We start from the raw sequence: 20372 nt of genomic DNA on the forward strand, positions 1-20372 counted from the left end.
GGGTTAAATAGACTGTTACGATGTGACACCCAGGCCCAACAGGATTCAGAGTGATTAAGCCAAAGAGCTTTTTGCTAGTAAATAAAAACAAAACCATTCCACATGTGAAATCTGACTTTTGATCTCCCTGCTGCTACATTTATTGCTGCTTCTAAAGATAGGAGTAAATATTCACTTCAAAGTCCTACTGAAAACAAATTAAGCATTCTAACAGTTTTAGGGAATAAACTCTTCCATAACAATGACTCCTAACTTACATAGATTTATACTTTAATCACAGAGATATAACATAACTAATGACTACTGTTACAGAATTTAGGCCTCTAGTCCAGACCAAAAGATACGTGTGTGCGCACATGCGTATGTGTAAATCTAGAAAATGAAATTTTTACTTTCTGAAGCATGGTTATCATTACATTTCTCCTTTTCCTTAATTTCACTAGGAGAGATTCCTCTCTCATATGGCTTTTTACACAGCTAAGCTATGTGCATTTTTGAATTGTGACCCTGATAAAAGAAAGGTTTACAGGGAAATGGCGAGCTAATCACAGCTTTAAGCCAGGGGCGGAGTGTGTGGAGGGCTTGTGGTGACTGCTCCTATCTTCTCAGCACAGATGTGTGCAATATGTACTTGCACTTGGGTGGATGCAGTCCGGAACATAAAACATTTGCAGGGCAGGGGAATCTAAACGACGCTCCAGAGCCAACTGATTCATTTCCGTTTAACCGGCCAGCATCTCTCTCCTCTCTTTCTTGCTCCCTTAAAAATGTGATCTTTAGAATCAAATCAAATGAAAGCATGCAGATGCATATGCATATGATGCCTCAGATGGTATGTGGGGGTGGGAGGGTGGCAGAGGGTAGGTTATCTATCAAAAGGACCAGTGCCACTGGAGATTAAGTGCTCAGCCAGCTGACTTGAGCAGAGTATGGTTGGCTGAGTAATGACTGGGATAGTTTCTAGATCTTGGTCCCTGGGACTGGTAAGCACATTTCTTAGACTAGTCAAAGAGACTTGGCTAATACAGTAACAGTCCTGTATAACCAGGTTTGTTGATGTAGGCACCATGGTGCTCATTAGAGGGATGCAGGAGGGTCAGAGTCTGGTTGGATATGAGAACTGAATCAATGTCTGGAGGGATTCACTCTGAAGGGGGAAGAAGGGAACAGGAAAAAAAAATAAAGGATGGAAAAGAAAAAGGCATAAACCCTGTCTTGGAGCCCCAGGAAAGAAAGTATGCCTGCTGCCTCAATGATTTTAGGACAGTAAAACCCATTTCCAACTTGGGATAAGGCAGTACATTTATATTGTTTGAAGACATTAGAATTGTGGTAGTGTGTTATAGTAGAAAACTAATAGACAGATTAAAGAAAGCCCCAAACATGGGCAACAGATGCCGAGTCTTATGTAAACTGCAGATTCAAAGTTGTGTTCTTAGATTTCTTCACAGTCTTAATTGTGCAGATAGTAAATAGTAAAGAGTAAATAAGACAGCTTGGGAAAGGCACATTGAATACCAGACTCAAGAATGGGGTTCGAGGCCTATTGGCTCCCCTTCATTTCCCAGCCACTCAAGATGGGACAGTTTCAACTTCCCTGAGCCAAGGGCTGCTGAGAGGAGTAAAAAGCAGCATGCACAAGTGGCAGAATGAACAATCCTACATAAATCTGGAGTGCATGCCCGGCGCCCCGGCTCCCGATGCCTCGTCTGTAAAGTGGATGTTACTCCCATCACAGCCAGGTGAGGGCCCTGTGATAAGCTCCTCAGGTGCTGAGAGCTGTGCTGGAGACACTGGGGGGCTTCGGTGGGTGGTGGGAAGAAAGGTTTAAGTGGGAGAGGAGGGGATGAGCGAGGGGAGTGGGGCTGAAGACTAAAATTCATTATATAAACCCATGAAACTGTCAGATAATAATAAAAACGTTAAAGGGGAGCAGCTCCTGAAGTAAAGCAAGGATCCCATAAATGAACCTAGGAGCCTTGGCAGGTTCTCTCCTCCTCATCCTCTCGGCTTCATCCACCTGCGTTAGGTATCAGGGGTCCTCCTTCATTGACTTAGCACCTAAGTTAGGAGTCATGGGCTGCACCTGGCCAGGTGAGGATGAGGCTGTTCAGTGACAGTTCTATGGCTTCCCTGTGGGAGATGTATCTGGCAGAGGGAGGAGTTTCCTGCTAGGTTCTGACAGACAGAGGGGAGGGAACACGTAGGCAGTAGGAAGCAGTGCAGGAGATGGATGGCAGCCAGATGGTAGCCGTGACTAGAGGTGGGGCAGGGGCAGATGGGCAGGGACTTGTGGGTCTGACAGGATCGGACATATCTGGCTATGACGAACACCAGTCTAGTGGAGGATGACCATGATCAAAGTGTTTCAAGGCTAATGTGGTAGTACCTGCCAGTGACCCTCAGTCATGGTGCTATGACTCTCCAGGGTGAGCGCATTTCTTGTGTGATTGATAATACTTGTTTGCAGACAACACCAAAGATGAAGATGAGAAAGAACTTAATACATTAGAAAAGATACAGTGGACCAATGCAAGGAAAATTAAATAATAAAAAATTAAATACATACTGGCAACATTCTCAAGCTAAATTGATAAAAATAAATATCAAATTAATTATTCCCTCTCCGCAAAGACAGGGTTTCTCTGTGTAGTCCTGGATGCCCTGGAACTTACTCTGTAGACCAGGTTGGCCTCAAACTCACAGAGATCTGCCTGCCTCTGACTCTCAAGTGCTGGGATTAAAGGCATGCACCATCGTTACCCAGCCAAATCAATTCTTTACATAAGACCAAATATTAAAATGTAAGGACTGCATACTAAAAGATGGGTCTCTGACCACCAAATCTAGAATTAGATTTCTGCTTTTGTCTAAAGCAAACGTTTAACAGAGATACTGGGAGTCCATGCTTGCTCCCCTCCAGAGCGGTAGAATGTAAAATATTGGCTATTAACCAATTTTAGACAAACGTTCTACAAAGAACAAAGGATGCTGTGTTCCCATCTAGCAGATGGCAATTTATATAATGCTTTACTTTTCTAGGAACAGAAACATACATACACGGTTGGTGGTGACCCTGAGATCACGCACAAAGGAGGAAGACGTTCTCGACTCAAACAGGCTGTCCATCAGGTTGCTTCTCAGTTTTAAAGGAAGGATTTGAAACCCCATCTCTTGTTCTTTCATTAAAAAAAAAAAAAAAAGGCTGCAGGCTGGGTGCTGAAAGGAGCCCTTGGCAGACCACTGCTGGCCAGTGAGGACCATGACTACACTCCAGGTTCCTTTGTCCCACCCAAGACCGCTGAGCCATCATCAGGCTAATCAGGCAAGGGGTGGTCAATAGCTGATATCCCAACTGTGGTCCTGAGACCACAGCCCTTTAGCTCAGGGATTCCTGAACTTACTTTCAGCTTACTCCACACACAACAAAAACAATGACTTTCATTTCAGAAGTGGTCAGTAATAGCTGATTGTATTTAAGAGCTCACCTCAAGAAGATTCTAGAAAGCAATAGAAGAAAAATATTTCTGCTAAGCTTAACTAGATTGTAAAAGTGGCCAATGATCAAACTATTAAAGGACACTCTCTGGAGATTATACTCAACTGTGGCTTTCAAATTCTTTATTTCTTATTGTATTAAAATACTTTTTGATAATTATTAAGCTTGGTATACAAGGATATACTTAAGTGAAATCACTAGCCAACTGGATAAACTTAAAGAGGTGTTTAGTATTAGTTTCCTGATTTGAAAAATATGCCTAAACCTGTCTCATCCCTAAAGGTTTTGCTAGTGGGAGGAAACTAAATAGGCTTTCAAAATAAATTCATGTCTTCTTAGGTCAAGGTAGATGGACTCTGCTGTGTAAAAATGGATGCTGTGGGTATGAGGTTGGCAATGGCAGCAAAGCCATGCATGTGGGATGTGCGCTAAGAACTGGAAAAACTCACTGGGCCAAGATCATTATTCAGCAACACGTGTGGCTATTGAGAGGAAGGCAGTGTTCCCCTGAAAGCTGCTACAAAGACTACTTTATGATCCATAACTGCACACAAATATATCACTGAGATACAAAGCCAGAATTTCATGGCCTGTAGGGAGGCGCTCTGTGTATAATCATTCATTTTGTCATAGAATAAACACTATTCACAAAGTACTCTTCACATAATGACAAACTACAAGCTACCCATAATCCAGAGACTTAGAAATTGAACAGTGGAAACTGATGTGAGCAGATTCCTCACTTTTTCTCCTGGCATGAGTCAAGCTTAAGGCCAAAGTACAGCTTAAGGCCAATAGTTTTCTCCAGTTGGAAACAGCTCAATGCAAATCAGGATGACCTTGCACTGGGCCACAGTTGTATCTTTCACAAAACAAAAGTGCTCATATGTGCTTGCTCATATAATCATAGGTCTTGAAGTCACAAAAAGTAGGGTGAAGGTCACCCCTTAATTTGCAACTTGCATAATTCTTAGTTTCCTCAAACCTAAAATGAGGATAATATTATGGGGTTGTTGTGAGAATTAACTTCAAATCCGTGTAGAATGATATGTATTTCTTAGTACTGTACTAGTTCATAGCTGTTCAAAATATATTGTATCCACTTGACTTCCAAAAACTATTACAGAGTAGCATGGGATTAATGGACTCAACCATAACATATACAAGATTTTAAAGGAAATTCATGGACAATGTTTATTTTTAGTTTTTTTTAATAGCTATTCCTCATTATCTGGATGGGACTGGTTCTAGATGCTTCTAAGATTTAATGCTAAGACTCCAAGTACATGGATGCTGTAGTCTTAATATAAAATGATATGGTATTTCTATAACCCCTCCTGTATAGCTTAAATTGTCTCTACATTATTTATAAAACCAAATAAAACACAAATATCATGTATTGATTAAGAAATTTTTGCTGGGCAGTGGTGGCGCACACCTTTAATCCCAGCACTCGGGAGGCAGAGCCAGGCGGATCTCTGTGAGTTCGAGGCCAGCCTGGGCTACCAAGTGAGTCCCAGGAAAGGCGCAAAGCTACACAGAGAAACCCTGTCCGAAAAACCAAAAAAAAAAAAAAAAAAAAAGAAATTTTTAAGAAGTCTGTACATGTTCAGTATAGATGCAAACGTCACAGGCCTAAGTAAAAAGCATCCGATCTATACCTGTTAAATCTGTGGGCATGCAAACTACAGATACAAAGTGTTGACCCTACTGGAGTATTTTGCTCACTCATTGCTGTTTCGTGTTTACTAAATTATCATTATGCAGTAGCCAGGGAGAAGAAGGAAGAAACATGGAGGACTTTTGGCTGCCTGGAGCCAGTAGACCACCTCTCAGCTGTAAGGGAAGGGTAACAGGCAGCTATCCTCTCTCCTCAGCTGGATGACTATAAAATTTACCCTTCTAACTGGGACACTTCTAGAGTTACAATGGGCTCAAACAGGGCTGTACATTCCTTCCAAACGTCAGGCTTACTTTTGTGACTATTGTTACTTTAAAGCTATGTCTGATGTCTTAATGAGGAACAAATTGCAAAATAAGATTTCATCCAAACAACCAATTTAAAACTTTTTGTGTTCTTTAGAGGCATGCCAAAGGTCATTTCAATTTTGAGACATAATAATTTTAATAATATACCACAATAGAGAAGTTGTATTTTCATTGCTGGTTTGGTGTGTGTGTGTGTGTGTGTGTGTGTGTGTGTGTGTATGATCCAGAAACTTTGTAAAGGGGCTGATAGTAAATAGTTTAGCTTTAGTGAGCTATGTGGTCTTTGTCACAGGCACATAATTCTGTCATTTTAGAAAAAAATCAGCAACAGACAATATGTAAAAAGGATAGGTAGGTCTGTGTTCCAATAAAACTTTATTTACAAAAAGGCAGGAGGTTAGGTTTAGCTGTCATGCTGCAGTTTGTCATCTCTTGATTTAAAACTATGGTTTTCAGACTTTTAGAATTCATATGATCAGGAAAAATTTTAAAAATTTGAAATTGGCCCAAGATTTCTAATTTAGATGAACTCAGTAAGGATGTTCTTAAAAAGTTTATATATATATATATAAACTTTATATATATATATATATATATATATATATATGTATGTATATATGGGTATGACATTGGAGGGGGCCATATTGAGGGGCCATTGGATGTTGGGGAGGAAAAATGGGGGATAAATATGATCATATTTCATTTTATATATATATATATATATATATATATATATATATATATATTTCTCAAAACAAAGAAGAACCCCCCCTCCTAAAAACCAACCATTAGAATTTTAAATCAAAATTAGAAAGGGCATAAATTCAGAACCATTTTATCTTTATGGAAAACCTACCATAGTGTCTTTAGTTGAAAATGGTTTCCTGCTTGGTGACAATTTGTCAGGAATATGCTCAGGTCCACAGATGGATGGTATGTGCTTTTGGAGAATACTGGGCTATCTCATGGTAGAAAGAACATGGTATTTACAATGAAAAGGCCTAAGTTTGAGGAAGGTTGGAGAAGCACTAAGAAGGGAGAGATAGCAGAGCTTAGGTATGCCTTCAAGTTATTCTGAAATAGTGTTCTTTTGTCTTGAATCACTGCTACCAAGAAAAACTGCATTTGGAAGTAACTTCAGGACTCACCAGCTGCCATTGCGCAGGGTACCAGGCTGGGGGGCAATTGAAGCGGTTGCAGGCTTGTACTGTGCTTGGTTTGGGGTGGTGACACAGCTCATCAGCCAGGACAACCACTTCGTTCATCTCTCTTGAAAGTAGGTGGGAGCAGACAACATCCCTGGTCTGCAGGCCAACCCCACAGGTGAGACTACATGGGCTCCACTTGCCAATTTCCCACCTGGGAAGAAATGATAGGAAAGAGCCTTGTTGAGTTCCTGTACAAATACTTCACAGGCAATCAAAACCCCACACTGGGCATGGGGAAGGTTCTCCAAGACGTTTGGTTAGGGATTGGGTCCTGAGTTCCAAACTCAACCATCCCTTTCATGCTTAGAGCTCATTTAGAATAAAGGAAAGAAGCCCACAGGCCAGGCAATATTTATTTACAAAATCACTAGTAAAGGTTGTAACTGTGTCTATTTCGACAGAACATAAAAACCTCATCAGAACAGGTGGGGGAGGAATGCTAGATGAGGGGTAAGCTATATACATAAAGGATTTAGGAATCGTATTTTCAATAGTGGCTAGCAAGGATAGAAAACCCTCTGCTGCTCATTTCTCTAGCCCCCAATACGTGGGAGATGGAAACATTTGTGCTTCTTTTTCTTTGGCTTCAAAGTGAAAGGTCACTGACTCCAACTTCCTTTAAACTTCCATCATAGCACAGAGATGTCTCTGTCTTGTGTATAAATATCATCACTGCCTGGGGCTGGACAATGTAACAGAAGCAGAGGCTGCAAAATAGATCAGTCTTTTTGAAGAGGAGTAAGGAGCGAGGGGCTCATTATCTGGACGTAGACGTCAAATACACAGATGAGCCGAGTGCATGAATGGCCGGTTCCAAGCGGCCATGCCCTGAGAAGTACGTTTATGGTGAGCTAAGGGCCTATAAAACCAACCCCACTGCATTTCCCTGTCGATTAGTCCCCCCAAAATTCCAACAATAAGGACAAAGTTCAGTTGCCTGGACTCTGACTCAGAGGTGTTCTCTAATGGTCAGCTTTAGGTCTTCTGTTCACAATCTGAGACACACAGGTTCTATAAATGAGTGCCAGCCGTGGAAAACACAGTGGGGCATCCTTCAGTAGCTAGGCCTGTCAAGGTTCTCCAGTGAGCCCAGAAAATTGTTTCAAAAATTGTTAGCCTTAATGATTTTCACTAGATCACAACACTGAGTAGAAGCGCCCATTTTTCTTGATATTCTAACCTCCCACCTACTTCCTTTCTTCCCTTCATCAACACTATGATGAACAATAACTACAATCAACTCCTTTGTTATTTCCATTTATCCCCCATGGCCCTCTAGTACCATCTTTTTTTTTTTTTTTTCAAACTGAACCTGGGTCTTGGAATAGTTTTTGCCCTTTCTTCCTGTTTCAGAATGTCTTCTATTTCTATGATGTATGCATTTATATCTGCTCCAGGCATGGGTCATTTTTCTCAACTGGATTATAAGTTTTCTGCCTTTCAAGGGCCCTGTTACAGTGTCTATCACTTCAGTTAGAGTCTGTGTTGGAGTGTGGTTTACACCACTCACAGAGTCCACTGGAGCTCCATCTAGGTGGTTCGTGGAGATGCCTAATAAATTCCTGATACATTGGCAGAAGGAAGGAATCTACCATTATAGAAGGCAAGTAAACCTATCATATTTAGTTACCTTCAGAAAGATATGTTTCATTGATTTCCCTAATTTTATAGTTGAAGGAAATTGAGAACTGACATGGCTGAAGTACTCAAGTACTTGTAGTTAAGTAGTAAATCCAGGATTCAAACCTACTTGGCGATAACTGACACCAAAGCCTTTGTATTTCCTATTTGTATAATGCTGTCTCCAGGAAATATCTCAAAAATCTCCTGTAACCATTCACAAAATTTTAAATAGAATGGGTGGGCTGAACATATATCTTATGGATGCTTATTTGAATGTCTATAAATGTTTTATTTATGGGCCCCCAGCACAATCAAGTCCTAGCTTTAAAATATGTGGGCTTGAGATGAGTGTGTACATCCTTTACGACTCTTTCCTTCCAAGCTGGATTCCTGAGTAGGGCTGGACTTAGAGACTCACTTCCCATGAGCAGAATGAAGCAAAAGTGAGACTGTGTGACTTTATGGGCTAGATCATCCAGGGGGTAGTTTCCACTTCTGCTCTGTCTGGTGGCTTCCTCGTGGTGAGGAAGGAAGCCACCATGTCATGAGCACAGTCTTGAGGAGAGATCCTGCAGCTGAAGAACTGCAGTATCTTGCCACAGCTACCACCCACTTGCCACTCATCTATGAGAAGTGCCTTATAAGCACATGACCCTGACCCAGGCCAGCTTCAGATGACCTTAGCCTCAGACAGGGGCTGAGCCAGGTCCACCTCTCCAGACTGCTTCCAAATTCCTTATTCAAGTAAGCAATCAGAGATAACAACTATTTAGTCTTGCAAACTGCTAGGTTGGGGTGGGGGGTGCAGTTGTTAAATAACAAAAGATAATTATATATAAGTATCTATCCCTCCCCAATGTACATCTGTTCACCCAAAGAATGTTCATAGAAGTGCCATGCTTAGTAGCCCAGACTGGGAAGCACTTAAAAGTTTATCAGCAGGTGAATAAATAGTCATAAAACAACGACAATGAACTCTAGCAACAAGCAACACCATTGCCAAGTCTCACAAACATGAAAATAAGGGAGTGAGGCCCCAAGCACAAAGCTTCACACTGTTTAGTTTCACTTACACAAGCTCAAACTTCAAAGTCTATGGTATTACAAGTCAGAAGGGGGTCACCATTGGTGGGTGGGAACCCGAGAGGAGTGTGTGGGCCTTCTGGATGGTGTTGCGATCTCAATGCTGGACCTGGCTCCTCCTTCTGAAAAGGTTCACTGGACCAAGCTGAACACTTGGGATTTGTGCACATTTTCCTGTGTATGTTCAGAAAAGGCATCGCCCCACCCCCAGTCTTTAAGTGAAATGCTTAAGTGTGGGCATAAGGCAAAATCCACTCTCCATGTATCTCATAAAGGAATTGTCTCTGTAGTCAATGCTGTCCCGAGGTTAAAGCTTGTCAGGCCCAGGCTTTGTACCCTCGTCCCCTGCTCTTGCTTCACTCCTGGCAGAAACTCAACAACTAGGTCCTTGAAGCAGAGGCATTTTGGCAGCTGGGAGGGCAGCTGAATGCTGCTGGAGAAACACCGCTTGCCCAATAAAGCACATTATACATTCTCCAGGAAGGAGGTCAGCAGAAGCTATCTGTGTAGTAAGCACTTGGCTGTTTCTGGGTCAAAAATATTTTAGTCAACTTTGGCCAAAAAAGGGAGGAAGCACAGACTCTCCCCTGCTTCTTCTCTTCTACACAGAGGCTGTAATTGTGGGCTGCAGATCTGGCAGGCTGATGATAACCCTTGAGCCTTATGCCTTTGGCCATTTCCAAGAGAGGGGCTCCTCCAGTAGAAGCTAGCTGGGGCATGATTAGCTATGGCTGACAGTGTGGGGGACACTGTAGGCCTCCATTGGGGTGTTGGGTCCAGCCTGGCATAAGCCTAGTACTGAGGAGGTCAGAGCTGAACTCTGGACATGAGCCTCTTCTATCCCTTTCTTGGGTGAATTTGCTCATCTGTTCATCTCCATTTACAATGTCACTTCTTCCACTGAGTGAAATTCTCCATCCATACAGTCTCTTAATACTCTCTTCTTTGGAGATTCAACATACTTATAATAATTTCACCACCTCAACTCAGCTGTTGTCTTGAATAGAGCATGTGGCTGTGTCTAATTTGTTTAGTCAGTTGTTCTACATGGAATTGCATCTCCCCAACAGATATATTGGGGTTCTAACCCACAGCAGGACAGAGTATGATGCTAGGTTGGAAAGGCTCATTGTAGACGTAAATACTTCAGATGGCCCATGCTAGATGCAGTAGTTTCTTCTCTTGCTGCCTTGACTTGACTAGATACCTGATAGGAGCAAGTTAAGGCAGGAGAGGTTTATTTTGGCTCACGGTTTCATGAGATACGGTTCATTTGGGTGGGGAAGACATGCTGGAGTTCACAAAGCTGTGAGCGTGCAGCTGGGGGTGTCTTTCACCTGCAGACTGGAGGCAGACAGCTGAGACCAGAAGTGAGGCTGGACTATAATCCTCAAGGCACACCTCTAGTGGCCTTATGTTTGAAAGGTTCTATAATGCCACTCGCTGGGGACCACCTGAGCCTGTGGGGGAACATTCCAGTTAAACCACCATGCATATAGCAGTTTCTGTCCAGGTTAAAGCCTTCTTTCTCAGAGGGAAACTTGGGGAGGGGGTGAAACAGCAGGATTTTAAGGCAGGATGTTTACAGAGAGGTGAAACACTCCATCTGCTGCAGGGGAGCTCCTTAGGGCAGGAAGTAAACAACTCAAAACAGCTCCGGAAAGTCCCAGAAGCAGACCGGATTCATTATGCTCCTCCCTCCCCAGGCTTATAGAAAGTGCTAAGAACTGCTAAGAGCTACTCTCAGACAAGCCAAGTTGTAAAGAAGACTCTCAGACAAACCCAGATGCCAGGAAGCAGCAGAGACCAGCTGAACTGCCCAGAAGAAAAAGAGGGTGGCTAAGCGGAGCGGAAGAGGCTCAGACAAACGGAGCCAGGTGGAAAGGCCGCCCTCCAACTTGGTCAGCTGCCTGCAGGCGGTGCAGTGTGCTCCAGGTTTCTAGCCTTTGTGTGATGTCACCCATGCTGGGGTGGGCTTTGGTGATGTAGCTCTCTGAGTCATTTCTGCTCCTGTAAATAACTTGTCACACATCTTCCTATAAATAACCCACGTAAAACTCATTGATTCACTAAATTGGGCTTTGATGGTGTCTGTGCTTTGGGCTGTCATCAGTTCCCTATCTGGGGTGAGTAGATGTCGGTTCACATCTCTCCAGGAAGACTGTCTCACAACAAAACCATCCCTCTAGAGCAGGGTACACAGTTATCTAGTGTCATTGGATTCCATGGGATGGCAGAGGCAGAGGAGGGAATCATGAAGCTGCAAGCAGACAGTGTAGGAAATTGCCAGCAAGGAGCTTGATGAGGTAGACTGGCACCTTCATTTACATTTGAGCTTAGCTTCCAAAGGGTGGCGATACATTTCTGCTGCTGTAAGCCTCTTCTTTCTTTCTCACACTTTATAGCACAGCTCCAGGAAACCGAAGCCCTGGAACCTCAGCATTAGCATGGTGCCTGGAACACAGTAGGTGCCCAGGACGCATCCTGAGTGGCCACTGCACTGGCTGCAGGCATCTCAGGATCATTCACCTGCAGTGGTGCCCTTTCTCTCTCTTTCTCTTTCTTTCTTTCTTTCTTTCTTTCTTTCTTTCTTTCTTTCTTTCTTTCTTTCTTTCTTTCTTCTCTCTCTTTCCTTTTTTGTATTTCATTTTTTATTAATTTAATTTTTTTCATTTATTTTACATATTGACCACAATTTCCCCTTCCTTTCCTCTTGTTCCTTTCTCCTCACTCAGATCTACCCCACTCCCCATCCATTCCTCCTCAGTCTCTCCTTTCAGAAAGGGGCAGGCCTCCCATGGGTATTAATAAAGCATGGCACATCAAGTTGAGGCAGGACCAAGCTCCTCTCCCTGCATCAAGGCTGGGCAAGGCAACCTGGCATGGGGAATAGGTTCCCAAAAGCCAGCTCAAATGCCAGGGATAGGTCTTGATCTCACTGCTAGAGCTCTACACACAGACCAAGCTATACAACTGTCACACACATTCAGAAGTCCTAGGTTGGTCCCATGTGGGTTCCCTAGCTTTTGGTCCAGAGTCCATGAGCTCCCATGAGCTCAGGTCAGCTGTCTTTGTGGGTTCCCTTGGCATGACCTTGAACCCCTGGCTTGCATAATCCCTCCTTCTCTTCAACAGGGCTCCCAGAGCTCAGCCCAATGCTTGGCTGTCGATCTCTGCATCTGTTTCCATCAGTTACTGGATAAAGGCTCTCTGATGACAATTAGGGTAGTCACCAATCTGATTATAGGAGAAGGCCAGTTCAGGCACCCTCTCCACTATTGCTAAGAGTCTTAGTTGGGGTCATCCTTGTAGATTGCTGTGCCCTTTCAATGGTCCACTTCCACTACCAGCTGCAAAGCTGGCACCACATATTTCTTCAGTATGGTATAACTGTTGGTGACAAAACTGGGCCTAAATTGATGTCTTTTGATGGACTGAATCCTATTTCATGTAAACATTTATATGTTTTATTGTAGTGCTTTGGCCTACTAGAATGAGGGGTGTGGTTACTCTCTCTTCCTCCTGCAAAATATTGAGAGTGCTATACAATGTATGTTTTAGCCATTCTAACCCCACAAATTCTGAATTCTGAAACTCCTCTGTGCCTGTGATTTTGGCTGGAGGATGTTGGTGCCAAGGCTGGTAGCTCTGCTTTCTTTCAGCTTCTAGGCTTAGGTGTTTAGCTCATGGTTGGGACCCTGGCCAACATGTCAGAAAGACTCTGGTTTCCCCAGCATTCTTTTTTCTCTACTTCTTTCCCATGAGCCCTTCATCCTCCACATTACTATTCCTTTCGTCAAAACCTGTGCATAGGAAAGACTCTGTGAATGGAGATACTGTAGTGGATTTTCCACACCTGCCGAGCTCCAGAGTCATTGACTCCTAACCAAGGACAGGCAGTGGGCAGAGGGATACCCTCCATCTCAGTAGCTAGAATTGTCTTCCTTCCCGTTGCCAGCATGACCTGGGGTGACCTGCCACAGAAACTCCACATTACATACTAGACTGGACTTGCCTTCCAGATTTCCCTGGGTAGTGCTGGAGCTCTGCTCCAAGTCCAGCCTACTGACTGGCCCTGACACCCTACTAAGATCTGGTCAAGCCATTAACAACAAGCCATAACGTGACAGCAGTCCGACTGATATCTCACGTGATCACCAATAACAGCAGTCACTCACATTTGCACAGCCCTATTGTCAGCCAAATGCTTTAAATGCACCATTCCTTCGAACCACCTTCTCATCCCTATGAGGTAGGCATGGTTATTGTCTACATCACAGCAGGAGCCCAGGCCTGGAGAAGTTGAGTGAAAGGTTCCCCATACACATGTCTTTGTCACCCATATCACTTCTAAGGCACCATGACTTGGACCTAGGCCATGGAAAATGGAGCTGTTCTATTATAGGGCAGCACAGTGGATTTGCAATTCTCAGCTCTGCTTCATCCAGGCTTCTTTCACTGAGGCTCCCGTAGGACCCAAGCAGTGAGCTGATACATGTGCTCACATGTATGACCCTATGGAGAAGAGACTTGAACTTTCCCAGTTTACAGAGTGAGCCAACCAAGGCTCAGAGGCATTAAGCCTTCTGTCCAAAGTTATACAAAGAATAAACAAGACAGTTAGGATTCAAACTCAGGCAGCCTGGCTCCTGCATACCTTACTATCAAACCACACTGTCTCCGAAGGCAGGATAATAAACATAGTAGAACAAAGCATCTCTGAGTGGCCAAGGCCAGGGTCCCTTGTGCTAGGAGTTTAAGAAAATGATAAATGGCAGAGTGACAGCACTATTTCTTAGTAATACAAATAAACACCCTGGCACCACCCAGGTCTTGCACACACTTGCAGTTGGCATTCCAGTGAAGTGGCCATTGGCAGTCAAATGGGAAAAGGTAGAGTGTAGTCTCCTGGAGAGGCTTACTTGGCTTTTGCAAATGTGGCCTTTGGAGCTAAGTGGGCCATCGAAGTCCATGGTGGCTGACTCTTATTAGCAGCTTTGTTTGTATTAGCTATTAAGCAAAAAGGCTTTTTGCATTCCTTTGGACAGGACTCCTTGTGAGAGTTGCCAAATCTTTTCTCCTACTCTTTCTGAGAAGATGCTGCCCTTCTCCCAGCCTCTCAAAGTATAAAGGCACACAGTCTTTCCCTGCTTTGACCTATTACATCATAAGAAGCCTCTCCTACCTTATCCTTTATGGAAAAGTAGGCTTGAAGTTTTATCTAATAATTTAAAATGTAATTTTTGTTTGCAGGAAAAGTACCACTGTAAACTTTAGGTTTTTGTTCTTCAAAATTATGTGTAACCCTCCAACATGACATCTCTACCCACTATTTATATCATGAGATTTTTTTTTAAAGTAAAGTTTCTCAAAAATCTTTATTTTCCTTAGAATATATCTGTGATCAGGAGGCAGACAGTAAATGGGACACCATTGAGTGTGACCAATTCTAGAAAGATTAAGGAAGGGTAGACAGGCAATGTTCAGGACCCATCTCCTGTTTAGTTTCTTAGATGATTATTAGTGGCTCTACATTTATTTCCACACCTTCCGGTACTCAATCTATCCACCACCCCCAGTTTCCACAATGTCAGAATTCTCTATCCATAGCCCCCAGCTCCCATAATGTCAGACTCCTCCACCCATCACCCCCAGCTCCCCCAATGTCAGACTCTTTTACCCATCACCCCCAGTTCCCACAATGTTAGTCTCCTCTATCCATTACCCCCAGCTTCCACAATGTCAGTCTCAATGCAAATCTTGTCAAGAATGTTCTGACTCAAAATTTCCTTTGGGAAGAGACACTCTACAGAGAGGGAGAAAAATGTTTAGCAGCTATCTATCTGTCAAGAAATTAATATTCAAAATACATAAAGAACTCAAAAATATCAAATCCCAAAAGAACCATTAATCAAAGCAATAAATGAGTCCATCAGTAGACAAGGAAGTAAAAATGACGCCCCACCCCAATACACAAAAATATTCAACATCCTTAGCCATGTGTGGAAGTACAAATCTAAACTGTTGGGTTCAGATGGTCTGAAATTCTTTTCTTGGACACAAACCCTGACCCAGATGTGGCCCCACGACTGTGGAAAACTTCAGGCACAAGGTAAAGCCTAGGAGGAATGTCTTCTGGTGCAAAGCAAGGACACAAGGGCAGAGAAGTGTTAAAGAAGAGCTCAGAGGAGGGGGACAAAGACACTGTTTGCTCAAGCTCTGTTGGCAATGAGATTTCTAGCACCAAGCTCAACAATATGTAAACATCAGTGGGAAAATTAAAATTGTTCACTCTTGAAGTGAACCTAGAGACTTGTGTCTCTGTCTGCTGTTACCCTCCTTCCCAGGTTCTTGTGATGCCCAGAGCTGGATGCAGCAAAAACAAAACAAAACAACAACAACTAAACAAATATAAAAGAAAACCTATAAATAGATTCCATCTCACCCAAGTCAGAATGGTTATCCTCAAGAAAACACTGGTGAGGAAGTAGGGGATAGGGTGGTGGTGGTGGTCAGTCACTGCCGATGGAAATGAGAATCAGTGCAGTCGTTATGGAGTCTCCTCAAAACACAAAAATCATGGTCCAGCTATGTTTTCCTGGGTATATAGACCTCAAGGAATCAAAATTAGTGTACAATAGACACCTGCACACTCATATTTTTATTTAGCATTGTTAACAATGCCAAGTTATAAAATCAGCCTAGGTACCCATCAACAAATGGATGGGTAAAGAAAATGGAGAATTAGTCAGCTATAAAAAATACCATGATGTCATTTTCAGGAAAATGGATGGAACCAAAGATAATCATGTTAAGCAAAATAAGCCAGACTCAGAAAGACAGCTATGTTTTCTCTTATGTAAAGGATCTAGACTTAAAAAAAAAAAGGACATAAAATTAGAATGGTGATAATTTGGGTAGAGGAAGGGAACCAGTGGACAAAGGGATGAGAGAGGAATGTGTGCAGGGCTATGATATGATCATATATGTTTGAAAATGTCATAATGAAACATGTGAACAAATGTACAGTGAGCATATGCCAATGAAAATACCCGAGAAACAAAACATGAATATAGAATGGGAACAATTTGGGAGGAGAAAGGAGATGAGGAGGAAGGAAGAACAGATCAAGAGAGGGCACAGGTAGTGGTAAATATGGTCAAAACGCATTGTATATGTGTATAGAAATAGCATAATGAAAATCATTATTTGGCATAATTAGTATGAGAATTTAAAGCACTTCTTCTGGTGTCAGAGCTGAGCTGTTAGTGGGGTAAGCAGCTCTTAGAGCCAGGGCTTAGCTTTGGTAGAGGGTGGGGAGCACCCCAGCCTGGAGCTGAGCACTCAGAATGGCTTTTCCTCTCCCTTCCTCCTCCTTCTGCTTTGTAAGGGATGCACTTTAGCATTGGTGGGGAGTGGCTCATTGGCATGTCACACAGTTCATCACTGGGCCAGGGTAGCTGAACAAATAAACACAAATATCTGAAAAGTAATGTGAGCCAGGTTTCTTATTGTCTGTGAGGGCAATTGCGAATATGTGAAGGGACAAACCCAGAATAGTCCTTGAAGAACTGGGTTGGGTTCAAAAGCAGTGTGAACTTACGCTGTGTGTGTGCGTGTGTGTGTGTGTGTGTGTGTGTGTGTGTGTGTGTGTGTGTGTGTGTGTGTGTGTGATGAATCTTCCTGTCTCTACCTGTCCAGTTCTTGGATCACAGATGTGCCTGCTGTCACATCTGGCTTTTTATATGGGTGCTGGCACACAAAGGACTGATGAGCAACAAGAGCTTTGTTGGGTATTAGGTCATCTGTCCACTACCCTCTGAGGGTACCCCCAGAATTTTGTGCTGGGAACTTAATCCCTAGAGTGGCCATATTGAGGGGGGGGTCATTTGGGAGGTGTTTATGTCACAAGATCTCTGTCTTCATGAGTGGACAAATGCCAATACAGAAGGGCTTGGCAGTGGAAACTCATTCCTTTATTCACTTTTCAGCCTCCTTCCATAAGAGGACACTGCATTCCCCGTGTGTGTTCAAGGAGCTCTCTTTAAACAGCAGCCCTCTCAACATACCAGTGTCTTGATCTTGGACTTTCCACCATCCAGAAGGGTAAGGAATTTCCCTTCTTTATAAATAACCCAGTGTGGTATTCTTTATATCAGCACAAGTGGACTAAGACATTTCCCATGAAATACTTGTTACTGACTATTAATAAATATAACAGACTTTTTAAAAACCTGAAGCTTTGCTAAAAAAAAAAAAATGGAAGTTACAAAACCCATCAGTTTGGCTCCATGTCCCCCACAGTTCAAGCTTCAAGTCCTTGGTCAGCCTCTGAGGTGCCTTTCTGGGTTAGGCTCAGGTTGCAAAGGCTCAGCTTTACACCAGCATCTACTGACAAACTGTAGTAAGGTCCAGCCACTTAGGCCAGCTCCTAACCCCTCCCTTTGGTCTGTTCTTTCTGATCTCTGTCCCTGCTGGGCAGGGCTGGTCCTTCCTCCTCAGTGTTCCCTTGTCTCTTCATCAGAGTTGTGTTGGCTTCCTTCCTTGGTTTCATCTCCACTACACCGTTGTTATTTGTTCCTTGGACTCCTTTCCTAGATTGTGCACTAGGGTCACCAGGACCCTTACGTACCCCAGCATCTCTGGAAACTAGAATAGTGCCTGTTGCTCAGAGAGGCCCGTGCCACCTTGGCCTTGGGCTCTGGGATCAGATTATTGATAGATGGCTTGTGCTTTGCTACTTGTTAGAAAATCTTGGGAAAAAGTTATTTAGCAACTTCCACATTTAAAACAGGAATAACAGAAATTCTGATTTCACAAGGTTGTTTTGAGGTTTAAGTGGGAACTTCTGGGTAAGGATCTAAGTTTGGGGCCTGGTACAGATAGACACAAAGATAGCAGAAAATGTCCTTTTTGTGGGCTTAATAAATACCAGCTATTTTGGGAGGACAGGGTAAACAAATAGTGTACAAGGCTTCCTGGGACATGTGAGAGAAGGGAATCATGGTTTTGGTGATGGACACTGAGGGAAAGAGCATTTGTGACATGTCTGACTTAACTTCCTTAGCATTCGCTGCTAGCATTGTGACAATACGTAAATGGGAATAGTGCTTACCCAGGATATAGAGCGAAACTGTTAGGTAGCAATAATGCATTGATTGCTAAGACCATGGAAATCCAGAAAATGTGACACACATCCATCACTATCATATTTACATGGCTCATCTAATCTAATGATCTCATCTAATCTTCGCAACTCAGAAGTAAGTCGGCAGGTGTTAGCATCTTCCTCTCTCTCTCTCTGTCTCTGTCTCTCTCTCTTTCTCTCTGTATGTGTATGTGTACATGTGTGGAGGCCAGAAGACAACTTCAGGTGTTATTTTTAAGGAACCATTTACCTGAGGTCTTTACCTGGAACTTGCCAAGAAGGCTAGGGTAGCTGGGCAGCAAACCTCTGGGATCTATCTGTCTCTGCCTTCTCTGCACTGAGATTAGAAGTATGTAGTACTGTGCTAAACTCATTTTTCATGGGTTCTAAGAACTGTAGATAGGTGCTCATGCTCAAAAGGCAAAGACTTCACCAATTGAGAAGTCTCTTCAGTTTAGCCTCTTCATTTTGTAGATAAGCAAACTCAGAGAAATGAGCAGTTTCCTCAGAGTTGGGAATTGAACTCAGGCCACCCCTCCATCCTGCTCTGTCCTGCAGGACCAGAGGAGTGAATCATTGAGGGTTACAGAAAGACAGACAAAGAAGAGAGGGGAAGCCATTCCACACAGCAACAGCAGATGGATGTGCTACCCATCTCCCACAACCAGAACACTTGAGAAAACCCCTTAATGGGACCTAGAAGAAACACAAAAGATCAAAGAAGATGGCAGACGTTAGAGAGTAAAAACATGCTGCAAGGCCAAAAATTAACCAAAAGCATACATGATAAACAGCATCAGGAAAACCAGGGCTTGCTATAAAACTGTAATAGCTATAGCTCAGGAACCAGGAGATAGATCCATGCTTCTGTTGGAAGTTAGCCTGCTTGGCATGAGGTTTTAACTCTATAAAAATAGTTAGCTATAGCCAAGATTACCAAACACCTGAGGTGGCAAAGCACTGACTTACATAGGAGAACTGTGTGGCCAACATGAATGCTTCCACCGTGCCAATTGCCTCACCATCTTAACCATTTCTCAAAACAACATAAACAAATGGAGGTGATCAGCATTACAATTGATACTTGTAAGCTTTGTTTGATATTATTAAGAAATTGTTTTAATTTTATGTTTATGTCTATGCCTGAGTGTATATATGCACATCACAGGCATGCAGGAAATCATGGAGGTCAGAAGAGAAGTCAGATTCCCTGGGACTAGACTTACAGACTGTTGTGGGTTCTGGGAATGGAACTTGGGTCCTCTGCAAGAGCATAAGTGCCCTTAACCACTGAAGCATCTCTCCAGCCCTTATTATATTTTTTAAGGAACTGAATAGCTCTTGAGAATAATTCATGCTTATAACGAGACATCTCATTAGTGGCATGCTATTTACCTCTAATACATCTCTTTCATGGAATGGGCCAAAGGGAAGAATAGCACCAAAGCAGTGACAACTGTGCAAAACGTCAACATCTTCTCTCATCTCCACACTCTCTGTAATGGTACCTGCCATCCTAACACCCACATGCCTATTCACCTACATACAGCTTGATTAATGAAAACAGTTCAATGCTGGTTCCCAATATCTGATCACACTGTGTGTTAAGGTGGGATAGAAATTTGCATTTACCCACGAGAGAAATGAAATCTTATCGTTTGCAGCCAGTGGATGAGCCTGCAGGGTATTAGATGAGGTGAAATGGTCCAAGTACAGAAAGCTAAACACTGAATGTTCTTGCCTACATGCACAAGCAATATAAACTGGTCTCGTGAAAAGAGAAAGTAATGGAGTGGGTACCAGAGGTGAGAGGGTGCAGGAA

At 43.0% G+C, this 20372-nt stretch overlaps 1 protein-coding gene across 4 annotated transcripts in view; it reads right to left on the bottom strand.

Moving 5' to 3' along the window:
- Window positions 1-20372, bottom strand: part of Adamtsl1 (ADAMTS like 1) — a 949615-nt gene that overhangs the window by 111984 nt on the left and 817259 nt on the right. For all 4 annotated transcript variants that reach the window (XM_052717522.1, XM_052717521.1, XM_052717520.1 and 1 more), the window contains one exon: window positions 6637-6847. In XM_052717522.1, coding sequence (XP_052573482.1) covers window positions 6637-6847 — 211 coding nt within the window. The remainder of the gene's footprint in view (window positions 1-6636; window positions 6848-20372) is intronic.

The sequence above is a fragment of the Peromyscus californicus genome, unplaced genomic scaffold (genome assembly GCF_007827085.1).
Source record: "Peromyscus californicus insignis strain IS unplaced genomic scaffold, ASM782708v3 Scaffold_5__1_contigs__length_169319896, whole genome shotgun sequence".
NCBI lineage: Eukaryota > Metazoa > Chordata > Mammalia > Rodentia > Cricetidae > Peromyscus > Peromyscus californicus.